General features: G+C 39.3%; 1 protein-coding gene across 4 annotated transcripts in view; it reads right to left on the bottom strand.

Moving 5' to 3' along the window:
• Positions 1 to 16140, bottom strand: part of LOC130911125 (stromal interaction molecule 1-like) — a 94016-nt gene that overhangs the window by 29953 nt on the left and 47923 nt on the right. For all 4 annotated transcript variants that reach the window (XM_057828851.1, XM_057828852.1, XM_057828853.1 and 1 more), the window contains exons 8-10: positions 4834 to 5011; positions 4146 to 4313; positions 3888 to 3988 (exon numbers count right to left, since the gene is read on the bottom strand). In XM_057828851.1, coding sequence (XP_057684834.1) covers positions 3888 to 3988; positions 4146 to 4313; positions 4834 to 5011 — 447 coding nt within the window. The remainder of the gene's footprint in view (positions 1 to 3887; positions 3989 to 4145; positions 4314 to 4833; positions 5012 to 16140) is intronic.

Raw genomic sequence — 16140 nt, 5'->3', positions numbered from 1 at the left:
GATCCAGCACAAACAGTTCAACCAATGAGGTTTCTACTAACATAAGCAGCACCTGATTGCAATCAACTGATTACACTTGTAAGAAACCAGATTGGTGAAAAGGTATTTGTCTCGTTTGGTTGGAATGAAATCCAGTACCCCCTGCGGCCCTTTGAGGACCGGTTTGAGACCTGTGATTTAGCACAAGACTGTTATTTGTCATGACCATGCCATTTATTTAGCAATTTTGGAAAAATACTTGGATAAAAATAATATCCTGTAAAAATATTGGAGTAGAGAGACAGAAACAATGACATTTTGCGGCTATTTTCGTCGCATTTTCCTCGTTCTGAATAATTCCCCCTCAATGGGCTGAATAGTAAAACTGATGAGCCCATTCTCCTGCTGACGTGATCCACCTGTTGGGGACGCTAGAGCCCTATAATGGTAGATAGATGTGGCTAACCGGCAGATTAAAAGACTAATTTCTCGTCATCTGCGCTTTGCTACATTGTTGTATATAGTCGAATCGTCTCAAAATATGATTCTAATTAACATAATCTTGCTATTTAAGACTTTTTCTCTCATGTCGTATGCTCTTTAAGGATGAAGTGGTTTGTCAAGAAATATGGAAGGAGGAAGGAAATTTGTAAAATACAATTTGGATGGATAATATTATAGTGATTTTGGGGGATGTCTTTAGCTGCTTTGACAGTTCCTCTTTTTTGTGGGAATATGTAAATTTAGCATTTAATAGCATTAAAGCTAGCAGACTTTTGATATGCAAGTTAGGCAATAGTTAACCGTACGAACGCTATTTTTAGACTGCAAGGCTGCGTGACGTCACCATCCAGAACCGAAAGGGTGTCAACATACAGTCCCTGACAAAAGTCTAGTGGCTTATCCATTTTGTAGAAACAATTGCTAATAACCTGACTTTTAATTAGTGCTGCAACGATTAATCGATTAACTCGAGTATTCCATTAAAAAAAAGATTCGAATTAAATTTTGCTGCTTCGAGTATTCGTTTAAGTGGCGTTGTAATGGTTTATTTTGAAAGTGTTTGCATTTAGTTTTATTGATCTGAGTGGATACACTGCCTTCGAGTCTGCTTCATTTCACATGGCTGAATCCAGGTGCTCCCTGTTAAAGGGTATGTAGCGGCAAAGGGGGTGTGAGACATCAATAGAACCGTTATGTGCCAAGATAACAAATATTGATAAAGTTAACAAAAAAATCAATCACATTAATGAGCAATTATCGAAAATAGATCGAAAATGACGAACATTTCCGAAAGTGTTCCGGAAACAGCCGAATGGGGCGGAGACGTCACGACAAGTGATTGACAGTCGAGGCGGAGCCAGGTGCCATTGTTTTTTAACGATGAGAGAGTAGCGTTGGGGTTTGTTTGACCAAAACATCACAAAAATGGTTCAAAACTGCTGTGCTATGTGGTGTACAAATAGTTATTTATCGGAATATAGTATCCATGAGTTCCTGAACGCGAAAAAAAAAGCTGGACTACACAGACAATGGGTAAAGTTCGTCCGTGCAAAGAGGGCTAATTTTCTAGACACAGCCTCCGGCACGCTTTTCTGTGGTGCACATTTTCCACCTGAAAGCTTCTCGAGCTATGGACAAGTGAAATCGGGTTTTGCTAAAAGATTGCTGCTCAAAGGAGATGCGGTGCCGACCATACAGGCGCAGCCACCTAAATGTCCCGAGATATCAAGAAAGAGGACGATGACTGGTAAAGGAGGCTAAAGCTAAGCAAAGAAGGGAAGCAGCCAAGCTCGAAATGGCCAGAGTGAGTACTCTTTTATAATTAAAAAAATGTCACGCATTGGATACAGGACTGGACACATGTATAAATTATCGTTCGTAAAATATATAGAACAAGTCCTCTGATCCCATTCATATTTGTGTCTGTTGGCAGAGCGAAAAGCTATGATAGCGCAATAAATGATAATTATTCTATGCATTCCTTTATTTTGCAGTCACGGTGTATCAGCTTCACAAAAAGAAATGCAAAACAAATCATTGGTGTTTCCCACACGATCTGCTGCCGATGTTTCATCAGTGTCATTGCTCCCCTCAATGACCGTTTCATTACGCTGCATTGGCGTTCGTTTGGGCTCAAATTGGTAACCTAAAACACCGATTAAAGCTTCGTAACTCTCCTCGTCACCATTAGATGAACATTCGTTACGTCCTTCTACGTCGGATTCGTCGCTGAAACTAGAAACGAAATTGTCTGCCATCATCGCCGCCATTCAGTATTAAAGCACTGAGCCTTTTTCTTGTTGAAGAAACACCCCTCACTATCAATTCTGAATTCTCTTTTATTGACAACGAGGGGTGTTTCTTCATGAGGGAACCTGGAATATGTGCAGGACGAACACAATGCATCAGCATAAACAGCTCAAAACACCCCTAATTCTCCCCTCGCTAGAAGGAATTATATTGATGCAGACAGGCGCTGCCCCCCTAGTGGCCGGTGGCACTCTCTTCACTTGTCGTGACGTCACGCACACAATCTGCCAGATCTCGGGCGCCGGTCGTTTTAGCTTGGCAATCGAGCCAAATTTCTCTCATTTTCTTGTGTGTAATTACACGAAGTGGCATGATATGAATACAAAAGGCATGCGTTTATGGATAAATGATGGAATATTAACATTTTCCCAGGGCACTGCATACCCTTTAAGACCAACATGAGCCAAGTTTTTGTTTGAGCTATTTTTTTTTTTTTTTTTTTTTTTAAATGCATTCGTAATTTAGTTTATTTGTAAATTTAGCCTATTTTTGTGGGATTATGTGTCTGAACCATTTGTTAAGAGCACTGTAAAAAAAAAAAGTTTATAGCATTTAAACTAGTGGACTTTTGCAATGTAAGTTAGCCTATTTGTCTTTTGTTGTACTTAGATCCTTATTTCTTTATTTATTATACTGTTTGAGGCTCAGCTCAGGTAATTTAATTTTTCATGTTCCTTATCTGATTACTCGACTATTTGAACTAACTAGTTCATCGATTAATCTACTACTAAAATAATCGATAGCTGCAGCCCTACTTTTAATGATTCAATTGGTTTCAGAAATGGCTCACATGAAGCTAAGACCCTCCCAAATGATGTTGAATGTACAATAATATATTTGTCTCAATGAAAAAAGATTTATCATTTCATGAAGACATAAAGGTCAAATTTTGGCAAGACAAAAGTTTTGTCGCCTACAGAAAGTAGAGTGAAAATTGAACAAAAAATCTACTTCAAACACAAAAATATGTTACATAAGTGCTGTGAGATCAAAATTTAATATTTTGTATGACTTCCATGGGCTTCGGCAAGGATTCATACAATTTATTGATTAAGTCAGGGCATTGAAGATGAGACGTGGCTGGGTCTTTCAGCATGACAATGATCCCAAACACACAGCCAGGGCAACAAAGGAGTGGCTTCGTATGAAGCATTTCAAGGTCCTGGAGTGGCCTAGCCAGTCTCCAGATCTCAAACCCATAGAAAATCTGTGGATAGAGTTGAAAGTCCGTGTTGCCCAACGACAGCCCCAAAACATCACTGCTCTAGAGCAAATCTGCATAGAGGAATGGGCCAAAATACCAGCAAATACTTATTTTCCACCATGATTTGCAAATAAATTCTTTAAAAATCAAACAATGTGATTATCTGGGTTTTTTTTCTTCCCACATTCTGTCTCTCATGGTTGAGGTTTACCCATGTTGACAATTACAGGCCTCTCTAATATTTTCAAGTGGGAGAACTTGCACAATTAGTGGTTGACTAAATACTTATTTGCCCCAATGTACGCCCAACAGTCTCACTGTGTCAATCAAAAACAAAAGTAATAATTATTCTATATGTAGAAATGTGTATATACTTCTATTTCTGACTCACTTTGCTGCTAAAATTTTGTGGTCCACATCATCCAGGGACGAGCTGTGTGCTACGTGGAATGTCCCAAAGAGAGTGTTCCTCTTTTTCTTGATCTTTTCAGCCTGTGGAAAACAAAACAAAAAATATACATATAATAATGTACTGTAAATATTTCTTTTAACTCCTCCACTGCCATTGACACTGTTAGCCGTTCCAGTCCAAATGGATTGGATGTCTATCATGGTCACTGACAGTCAATTTCAAACACAATCATTATACCCCTTCTTTAGCAACCAGGAGCTGCCGTTCAGCATTCTGCTTCTTGATGTTGTAATACTGCACTTCCACCTCGTGAGTGAGCTGCAGCCACTTCTGGAGCGATTCTGGAGGGGCCCAGCAGCTTCGCGACTCCAGCTCCTTCTCGGCTTTCTTAAGCGCCATGCGTACCTACGGAGGAGGAGTTTTTAACATTTTGTGCAGTTCCTTCTGAATCATAAGATTTGACCTCTGGTCTGGGGACAATACAGTATAATATATCCCTGAATGTATGGTAAATTTGAAAAAGATGTTCATTGATATCCATTAAGACGCTACTACTCATTCTTCGCAGAAGATAAAGAATGTATGCCTGTGAGTAAGTTGTATTGCCTGTCAACATTGTGTTTGTGTTCCAAAGAGCATGAAACATAAAAAAATGCCTTATTTTTGAAAAAAAAAAAGTCTTTTAAAAGCCTAATGGCAGATGTGAAGTCCGCTAATAATATCTAGTCACATCACTTCTAAGTTAAAGTAACATTCTTTTAATGTCTGTTGCTCGCAAGCTTTATTGTTAAACGTCTTGTAAACAAAGCCAAGTGTGGGTGTATTTATATTACTGGATAGCCAGTGTGACACTGATGCATCCAGGCATACACTCAAGTGTGATATTACAACACACATTTTCCATATGGGATTAAGCTCTTAATACCTGCTCAAGCTCCTCTTCGGCGTACTTCTGTCGACTGAGTTCGTTCTCGGTGCCCTCACGCAGCTCCTTTAGCCGTTGGGCTTCCTGCTTTGCTGTGCTGATCTCATCCCTGAGCTTCTGCTCAAGGTTGACCTTCTCCACCTCCACCGAGCGATGCTCCTCCTGTGCGATCTGGAGCCTGTGAGCAAAACAAAAATGTGTTTTTTTTCCATTGTTGTTGGGGAAAACCAGGACTGTTTATCAGTAGTGATAATAACTGGGTGCACCCTAGAGGTGGGAATCTTTGGGCACCTAACGATTTGATTACAAATTCGGGGCTACGATTTGATTATAAATTTATTATTGATGCACCCCTCCCCAGGTATTAGCGGCTTTTAATGTTTTACATTAGTTACAAAAAATGTACAAAAATCCTCTCAGGCTTAAATAAATGAGTCAAACAGTACATAAAACACTCAAGTCACCATTCTATATCAGCAGCTTTAAACTACATTCAATTAATTAAATGTTGTAAATCAACCGTTAAAGTTGTTCAAATTGCTCCCGTTATTCCATATTTTCCCTTCTGTCTACTTTTGACATGTGAAAGTTTTAGAACTGTCTTAAATATAGATTCAAGTGAAGATTTTGACGATTTAGGAGTATTTTAGATAGAACAGTTAATTAGGTTCGCTTGGAAGGTTCATTACAACAACCTTCCAGGGAAGTGTACTGATTTAAAGAGCATACGACGTGTGGGGTCTTAAATGGCATTACGTGAATTAGAATCATATTTTGAGACGATTCGACAATATACATCAATTTAGCAAAGCGCAGATGACGAGAAATTAGTCTTTTAATCTGCCAGTTAGCCACGCCTACCATTATAGGGCTTTAGCGTCCCCAACAGGTGGATGACGTCAGCGGGAGACTGGGCTCATCGGTTTTACTATTCAGCCCATTGAGGGGGAATTATTCAGAACGAGGAAAACGTGACGAAGAGAGCCGCAAAATGTCATTGTTTCAGTCTCTCTACTCCAATATTTTTACAGGTTATTCCTTTTATCCAAGTATTTTTCCCCAATAGCCATATAAATGGCTTGAGAAGGACCAGTCAGCCCGTCGAGGGGGAACTATTCACAACGAGGAAAACGCGACGAAGAGAGCTGCAAAATGTCATTGTCTCTGTCTCTTTACTTCAATATTTTTACAGGATATTCTTTTTATCCAAGTATTTTCCTCAATTGCTAAATAAATGGCATGGTGATGACAAATAACAGTCTTGTGCTAAATGGAATATGAAATAATAAAAATGCACTTATTCAGGACGACATTGCAAAATTACTCCATAATGGTCAAAACTGTCGATTTCACCTTTACTGTGGCACCTCCCGAATGATATTTTGTGACACCTAAATCGGACATATTTCATTTCCCTTTCCCGGCTTCGGAGAATGTAAACAAACCAAGAGGTGTGACAGCTAGCCGACATGCTAACCCGAACCGAGTGATGTTTCAAAGTCTTCGAAGCGGAAAATCACACATAACTAGCCCGAAACTCCAAAAAGGCGCACACGCCTCTCCCTCATACAGCAAGATTTTTCTGCAGCCAATTGGCTGGCGTGATGCGAAAAAAAAAAATCACGCATAACTAGTCTGGATTATTTGACATGACGACTGGGTTGTTGATTGTCTTTGCGGATCGGCAAACCGCCCGGCGGAGAGCAATTTACAGTTCGTTCCCGGAGGAGGGCGGCTGCAGTTGTTGTGCAGCTAACGTGCTGCTAATGTGCATGAGGAGAGCTTTTTACATGCCTATCAATTATCAAACGTAAGTAGTCCTTTATTTAAAGAAAGTTTGTAGTGTTTACTTTGTAATCGCTGTATTAATATTTGACATAATACAAAACAAGATGTTTACTCACTTCCTCGTAAGTCCAATGGTCCCACAGTAGTTGGGCTTGTTTTGGCCAATATCCACGGTGAATGGGAACCTTTTGAAACTCCAAAAAAGGCGCATACGCCTCACCCTCATACAGAAGGATTTTTCTGCAGCCGTTTGGCTGGCGTGATGCGAAAAATAAACGTATTAATCCGCAAAATCAGCTGAATCCTTCGTCCTCATACACAACAGTACGCTGTATCGTGAAGAGGACGCCTTCTCCCGTACACGTCACAGTGCCTCTCCTCAATGCAAGACCGAAGCCGGAAGTCACTCATTTTCATGGCGCGGGATTCAAAAAACTAAATAAATATAGCGATCGCTTCCACACACATCCAAGCAGTCCATATCATTCAGAAGCATAAAATACCGCGTGTATTATGAAACAAACATGCTTTTTCGTGTCACATGCACTTTAAGATGGCGGCTGTTTTCTAACGGCAGCAAGTCTGTCATTTTACATCTACTTTTCTATACATGTGCTGGTAACGCCGCCGAGTCTGTCATTTCGCATCTAGTTCTTTCTACATGTGATATCTACCGTGGCATTATGTGGTAGTAGTTTGTAGCGGCGGTCGGCAGCAGTCAGGTATGCTTGTTTTTTTTTTTTTTTTTTTTTTTTTTAATATCGCAGCATGAGTTGAACCAGAGCCGTGAGTTGAGCATTGTCATTAGCCGGGTAATGACAAGCATTATGTTTACTCTCGGTCCGTTCCTCATTGCAACCTGAAGGCCGCGCTGACTGTGTTTTAGTTTCGCTTTACTTGACATATTTCAATAATCGGAATTCGGTCCGTTCCTCATTGCAACCTGAAGGCCGCGCTGACTGTGTTTTAGTTTCGCTTTACTTGACATATTTCAATAATCGGAATTTGGATGTTTGTGAATCGTTCTCGAATCTTCCACGGCAGAATCGCGAATAATCAAAGAATCGGAAATTTCGCACACCTCTAATTGCAACTAAATTGTAAATTATAACTAGTAATACATACACATACAGTATACTGAATATTTCCATTTTATGAATTTGTCCATTTCACCAACGATATTGTTTATTTCATTGTATGTACAGTATATAAATTAATTGAAACAAAACAGTAATTTCTTACATTAACATTAAAACACCAGTACTTTAATATTTGTGACACAATACATGGATTGAATCAGTGTTTAAAATAATAAAATAATTATATTTGTAATACTGTATATTGTTACAGAAGATTACCTGTGTAAAGAGTTCTACTTTTTGATTATATTTATCACAAAATTAATTTTAAAGAAATATATTGTTTCAAATTTTAACTACCGTATTTTTCGGACTATAAGTCCCGGTTTTTTTCATATTTTGGCTGGGGGTGCAACTTATACTCAGGAGCGACTTATGTGTGGAATTATTAACACATTATGATATAATTTCACATGTTATTTTGGTGTTTTGCAGTGACACTGATGGTTTTGTAAAGTTGTTAGCATGTTCTTATGCTATAGTTATCTGAATAACTCTTTATAGCTATGGCCACGTTCGCGTTCTGCCTTTGGCAGTGTATGTTCCATTGTATTATTTACTTTTTTATCTATGGATGCATTTAGTTTGTGGCGCTTTCACGCCCAAGTGAGGGCGCACTCGCACTTGTTTACGTGAAGAAGAGTGCTCACATGCCAGAAGAAGACGGACAGCTACGTAGCTCTGAGTGAGTGAGTGGGCGAGAGAGAATAGACGGCTGCGAACCTACTTTCATTGTTTATGCTTTTAAATCATCTCTACAGAGGCAACGCCTGCGTGTATCATCTTTTTATGTTGTTGTTGTGCGTTTTCCACCCGCGATCGGACACTTAGAGCCAGTTGTGTGGTTGTTTGAACGATGTGCTAATGATAGCGAACGCATGCTAACCTGTTACTTATTACTAATAGTACCTAATTATCATTTATTTACGTTGATGCGAACCTGTTTTCTATCGAGGACCAAATTGATTCAGCAAATTATACGGACGTCCAGCATTGTCTTTTGGGAGTTCGCTGTATAGCCAGGACCGAGCCGTAGCGTAGGACAGTATATTCACATTTCGTTGTTCATGCACTGTACACTGTACATTTATTTAGCATGTTGTTCTCTATTGTATTTTTATATTAAATTCCCTTTCAAGATGACATGTCTGTTCTATGTGTTGGATTTTATCAAGTAAATTTCCCCCAAAAATTCGACTTATACTCCGGTGCGACTTATATATGTTTTTTTTCTCTTCGTTGGGCATTTTATGGCTGGATCGACTTATACTCAGGAGCGACTTGTAGTCCGAAAAATACGGTACTGTAATTTTTGGACTATAAATCTCAAGTCTCAACAGCAAAATTACAGTACAGACCAAAAGTTTGGAGACACCTTCTCATTCAAGCGTTTTCTTTATTTTTACAGCTATTTCATTGTAAATTCTCACTGAAGGTAATTATGAACTTCGCAAAAAAAGGTATTATAACTAAAAACATGTATAATATTCTAGTATCTTTAAAGTAGCCAGACTTTGCTCTGATGACAGTTTTTCACACTGTTGTCATTCTCTTCATTAGCTTCAAGAGGGAGTCACCTAAAGTGGTTTTTGACTTCACAGGTATGCCTTTTCAGGGCTGATTAGTAGAATTTAATGCTTTATCAATGGGGTTGGGACCTTCAGTGTTGCATTGAATTAGGCGTGTCCGAAACTTACTACTTAGTACATACATACTGTATGTGTTAAATACATAAGCCACATGGACTATATAAATCACAGGTGTCCACATTGCATGATGAGATTTTTACGCCAAAAAAGCATGCAGCTCTTTACCACATTAAATAAAATATAAAATTAAATTTAAAAAAACATAAATCACACAGGAATATAAATTGAAGGGATCAAAGCAGGGGACAAAAATAAACCCCAAAACTAATCTAACCATGTAGACATGGTAACGGTATATGTATTTGTATTGAACAGTTTCGGTACGTGGTGCTCTGTTCGGAACGGAGGCGTACCAAACGAGTCTCTGACGTAATGTAACCCTTACTTTTCGAGGCTGTGAGTCAATAGGGTTACAATTTCTTTGTGTAGGTTATATTTACTCCGTCTTCTCTACTATAGTGAGGAACAACACGGTAGGACAGTAGAACCCAGAAACGTCAACGGCGCGACAATGTGGCCACCGCGAGAACGCAGTGAAACGCGGCCGCTAAAGTCAATCAGCCAATGCACACCAGTCGCAGTGCGGCCGCTTGTTAGACACGTCCCAGAAGCGGCTCAACACGATGCAGGCGAAAAGAACGGCAGAGTTTATTATTTGATGCTAGCTAGGATCAGGCAGACCGGAAGTCACTCGTGTAAAATACGGTGGATCCAGTCGATCAGGACCCACTTTTTGAGTCCATCTGATCTCTTGAGTCGTAGATCGGGGCACAGTTGACTTGTCTTTGATGATTTACTGCTGTCTTCTCTGCTATAATAATAACCAACATGGCCCCGTGTTCATTACAAAACCCTCCTACCACAACAAAACAAGTAGGAACTAATATTCACATAGGAACTAAAGTTATACAACATAAAATATACAATATAAATGAATACTACATCACATTTGTAAAATATAAACACAAAGTAAATAAATAATAGCCCATTTAAATAAAATAAATTTAAATGAGCTAAAACACCTGTAATTGAATAATTAGAATAATACACAGATCCTGCTTACACAATTAATTTCTGTGTGCGCTTTAACTTGAGAAAATCCACCAATAAAGCTTTTGAAAACCGTTCATAAGAAAAAAAAAATGATTCATTGAGGCATTTTATTTGTAAAATACATGTTAAAATCTTTGTCATTGGGATTGCTTTTCTCTTTAGCACAGGACTTCTATTTTCGTCTTTCATTCTGAAAGAAAGCTGACCAATACGCGGGGTCTGAAAGGCAAATTGTTGTTGGATTGATCTTTAAGTACTCGCTACTTTTTGAGCAGGATTCTAACTTTGTATAGGCTAATGTTCCTATTGTTGAAAGCACAAAGGTGTGTAATAAACTAGCACATATATATTTTGCATTTTGTTTTCTTACTGTACCGAAAATGAACCGAACTGTGACCTGAAAAACCGAGGTACGTTCTGAACCGAGATTTTTGTGTACCGTTACACCCCTACCATGTACCCTATTCTTCATATCTATATCACATTACAAATAGTTACATAAAAACCCATTCATTCATGAATGAACAATATTTTTATTAGATTTATTCCTAATAATGTAAATAAATGACATGCAATGAAAACCACAACCACCACAAATATTTCTAAATTGAGTATCAATCCAAAGTAAACATTATCATCCTTGTAAACACAGAATTTTACAAGGTCCTATTTTTATGTCTGTGCAGGTGTTTGTAGTGTTGTGGCCTGTAAGTGTACGTACGTGGTCCTCACCTTCGCCATGCATCAGCAGAAACCATCACTGACTAGCACTACTGAACTCTCTGTTCAGCTGCTGGGTTACTCACAATAAAATAGCAATAAGAGGCTGAGAACAGCTGTTGGCGTGCAATTATAGAACAGTACAGAGTGTTACTCAATGCTACTGCACTACCACATGTGTCTGAGGTCGTATTGAGCACTCCTATTTTTAGATGTGAGCATGACTTTACAAAAGAGGAGGGCTTTATCACCCGTGACTTAATTACTGAGTGCTTAGGCACGCACGGATGATTGTTTTGTTCCGGAAGTCATCATAATAGCGCACAATGTGTTTTAGATTTCTTTTCACCCCCAGCTGTAATACTGGCTCCCGTCACTGAGGAGCAGCATTTCCCCAGGGAAGAGCAGGGTGGGAATGAAAGGCGATCCAGATGGAAAATGGAGGGTGAGTTGGGACCCTGACCTCAACTGCACAGAAGAGATTCCAACTAAACATGGTGGGACGTTTCCCAAGAAAACTGATTAGCTGTACTTTCTTGATACCGTTCTGTTTACGACTCATTCGACGCCGTCCTTGTCGACAGTCCTTGACCAATTTGCCGCTCGTCTGCACCACTACTCGTAGAGTCACCTCCCCATGTGGCGGAATTAGCAGCAGAGACACCACATGGAAAACCTTTATGCTTAACACCTCATCTCCCTGCAGTGAATCAGAGAGCCCCCATGGTCAAGCGGCGCTCTAAAAGGCTCCCAGGAAATCCAGCCTTCAACCACCAATAGCTCCCTACAGGGATACAGCGGTATCAGGTGGCTCTGGGCTTGAGGGTATGGAAAGAGAGCAGCTGGCAGCAGGGATCAGGAAAAAGCAGGAGGTACTATAGCTACGCTTCCTTAGCTTGAGAAACTAACAAACCCTTAGTTGAATCACCTGTAAATCAATTAAAACTTAATATTGCAATGGGACCATAACTTGACATTTGCTCAGTAAAAAATGTCCACCCGGTTCAGAGTAAAATAATCCCACTGTTTTTGTCTCGATTTTGCTCTTTATAGATCAAGGACGAGAAATGCAAGACGATCTTTTATTTTATAAGATTATTTTATAAAGTTATCCTGTTATCTGAGCTGTGTTAAGAATGACTTTGTTTTGATAAAGTGGGCCGAAGCGGGTCAGGGATGATGATCTTAAAAGAAACCTCGGACTTGAAGACTTGTAGGCTCTAATAGGTAGTGTTGCACCGATACCATTTTTTGGCCCCGATACCGATACCTGGCTGTGCAGTATCGGCAGATACCGATACCATACCGATACCACCCCGTTTATATATATACATATAATTTTTTTTTCCTTTTTTTTTCCCAAAGAGCTACATAATTGGATGTGAAATCATTGCTATCAAGGCTTTGTCAGGCTGTTGCTTACCTTTGCAAAATAGGAAAAAGACTAGTACAAAGCGAATAGTCTACTAAACCCTAGTAGACAATAGTTGAATAAACCTTTGGCTCTCAAAGGCCAAAATAGTGCTACATTTATGAAATTAATAACACATGTATAATGCTAGCCCAACAGTAAGAAAGTAAAAATAAATTCATAATAATAAACTCAGAATGAACTGAATAAACCTTTTTAAACTTCTCAAAGGCCAAACAGTGCAACTTTCATGATATTATTGTCACATTCTGCATCTGGTTAGATTGTGACTGGGCTGGTCATGGGGGCTTTCCTGACGTCGCACCTGAATCCAATGCAGGCTCATCAGCGCAGCATTTAAGCACGGGTGATCTCAAAGGTATTTTGCCTTGCTGATCGCCATTTGACATCTCGTACTATAGTCTCGCTACATTTGCTTGTTACGCCCCTGCATTGGGTTTTTTTCTGTTAGTGTGCTGCTCTCGTTTGTAACCCCACACCCTGTGCAGGTATTTGAATGTTTTTATTTTGGCTTTTTGGCTCACTGCCTATCGTCTTAGTTAACCTTCGAGTTTGTAGTATTGAGCTCTGTCGACCTGCTGTCACGAACTCCTTTTGGTATTTCTTCTATCCCGCGATCGCGTTATTTTTTTGTTTGCAATCACTAAGCCCTTGTACATATCCCCGGCTTGTTGTCTGCTTCGAGTTCCCACCTTGTTTCGCATTTGCGGACGCTAACAATTATAAGTAATAATAATTGACCACAGCATCCCGTCTATTAGCCTTCTTTTTTCGGGAGGGGGGAGTCCCTTATTTCTATTTCTGAAAGGTGGCAACCCTACTTTGGAAACAGTTCCCAAATTACTGCGGCATTTCTTTCAGTGAAACACAATAAAAGTAAAGTAGACGTAGTGAACTGACCAGAGATTGTTGCTCCGGTCCAGCGCCCTTCCTCTGGATACCACTCCTCCTCTTGCAGGCTCAAACTCGTTGTGTTCGTTCACATTTCGTCTTCAAATGTTTTATCAGGTTCGAGGTATTGAAATTGGCCAATTTAACTCCACATCTCGAAACTTTCAGGCCGCAAATCTTGCATGCAGTCATTGATTTTAATCGACGGGATTTCTATTTTGAAATACTTCCCGACCGCCGCCATTACTCCTGGTTTGTGTTTCCTCCATGTGAAAAAGCTGCCTTGTCATTGGTTAGGAGTGGCTATTGGCCCGCTCTCATTGGTCTGGAACAGGCCAATAGCGATAGCTGCTTGATGTTCACGTGTCATCACACAACACAGAGACAGAGTTTAGTGAGCGCCAGGAGGAAAAAAAAAAAGGCTGTGGTCAAATGTTATAATATTGGACCGGTAAATGGTATCGGCGCCGTCTTTGTTGGTACTCGCCGATACCGATACCACCATTTCGGGCTGGATCGGCGCCCCCTACCGATACCAGTATCGGTATCGGTGCATCTTTACTAATAAGCCACAATTGTTCTCTTTTGCTAAAATATGCTATGAGAAACACATAAAATATGCTCAAAACAAAAAAATGATCAACGGATGGCGCCATGTTTTATGCGCGCAATGGACGCTAGGAGTGATGACGTAGTTTATTACTGTCACTAGACGAACACAACCGGTGTTCTGCAATTTCTTCCTACGCAGCGAGACGCCCAACACATGCGCACATCGGTTAAAAGCGGTGAGTACTTACTATTTGTGTTTTATTGAGTCTTTTATTACCTTTTCATTGCCTCAAAACACTTTAGCATCTTTAATTTGTTCTGTCTGTATGCACCTAAAAAAAACAAGCGGAAAGCGCATAGTAGTGCTTTAGGTGTCAAATTCGCCTCATGTAAACGTTTCGCCAGTGTAGCACATTTTGTTTTGTCCTGCTCTGGTCTGGTTTCTTCCCGTCTTTCCTGTTCATTTTGCTTTTGCTGCTCGTTTTGTGAAATATGGATCGTGCTGTCATGCCCAATAATGTTCCTCAAGGGTTCAAATTGAAAGGGCTGAACAGATGACATGTTGATGTCGCTGGAGTCATTTCTGGAAGCCCGGCAGTGTAACCCAGTGACATCACCACACTGCCACGTCAACAACAGTGGGGACCTACTAGTTAGACTAATTTTATAAATTGTATAAAAACGAAAACATCAAGAGGGGTTTAAATATCAAATTGTTTCAACTCATAGCTTTTATCTTTAATGAACTACGGGTACAAGTGTTTCTATCCGTGGTTCCCATTAAGGATAAAATTCAAAAATACATAAATACAAGCCTGAAAAAGCAGTTTCTGCTCTTTCACCCCTCTTTAAAATAAACTGCTGCTTTTTAAGCCAAAAGAACTGTTGTGTTTGATAGAACAATATGTCTATATGCTGCCATAGCAGATTCATGGCACATTATTTAATTTGTCCGTTTTACACTGGAGACCCCCGTTTACAGACATCGCGCAACTGCTTTTGTTTCAATCCAGCCATAAAAAGAAGGTAAGTAATTATATTTATTATTCGAAAGGTCCGTCATGTTTAGCTTAGAATCATTAATTGATGTCTAATATTTAGTTTTAAAAAAACGCCTTTAAAAAATTATTCACTGGCATATTTTAAACTTTTAAACAAATTACGTCACAATGAAAAAAATAGTGTCTGTAAGTAAGTCACGGTTATCTACCTCATAACTATCGCTTAATTGAATTTTTTTTTTTGTTACTGTCGCATTTTCCCCAATATTTTAGATACGTAATTGATCCAAAAAAAGATCATTTAAAAGGGTAAATAAATGAAAAAGAAAATCTCGACCACTCCTTGATGTCTGCGATTTCTGCATCGCGACCCTTGTTATATTACCGTGTTTCACCCATAAAATCCTCAAAAAATCCGGCAGTGGCCATTCACAGCTGTGTCTTGACACTCGGTGATACATGCAACATGGAGTTTATGGATTGAAACAAGGTATGTATGTAATACTATCTCGTTAAAATCAGGGCGTCTTTAATTATGCTCTCTAATGCTCTCACCTACAGTTAGGGTTTCGCTATTCAAATTTTTTCTTTAAAAAATGCCCTCCTGTTCAAAATTTTTCTTCCCCCAGAAAATTGAGATTTTAAGCTTTCCAATTATGTATCTCACATGCATATGACAATTTTGAAATTTAGCCAAATTGGGGGTCTCAGAGCCGGACTTTAAGTAACCTGAGTGTTTTCCGCCATATATATTTTTTAAAAAGGACTAAGTGTGGGAAAAGTTTAGTTGTGACTTTGAGACTGGATTTGGAAGAAGTGAAAAGCTAAAAGTCTGCAATTAATGAGAATGAGTGGAGAACTGTGTCACTCTCCCAACAGGTTATAGTTAAATTTTCATTGCCAGGCAGTACGATTCTGAAGTTTGTAGACTACTGTGAATAAATAAATATAATTTCATGAATTTAGGGTTTAAAAGTCAGTATTTGCGATGACCAGCAGACACTGACTTACTGGTCTGTAGCTTCAAGTCAAGTGCATCTTGTACCTCTGACAAATGCTATAATCTTAAAAGGAATGCTGCA

This window comes from Corythoichthys intestinalis, unplaced genomic scaffold (assembly GCF_030265065.1).
Source record: "Corythoichthys intestinalis isolate RoL2023-P3 unplaced genomic scaffold, ASM3026506v1 HiC_scaffold_23, whole genome shotgun sequence".
Taxonomy (NCBI): Eukaryota; Metazoa; Chordata; class Actinopteri; order Syngnathiformes; family Syngnathidae; genus Corythoichthys; species Corythoichthys intestinalis.
The sequence above is the reverse complement of the archived record's forward strand: the minus strand, read 5'-3'. Positions and strand labels throughout refer to the sequence as shown.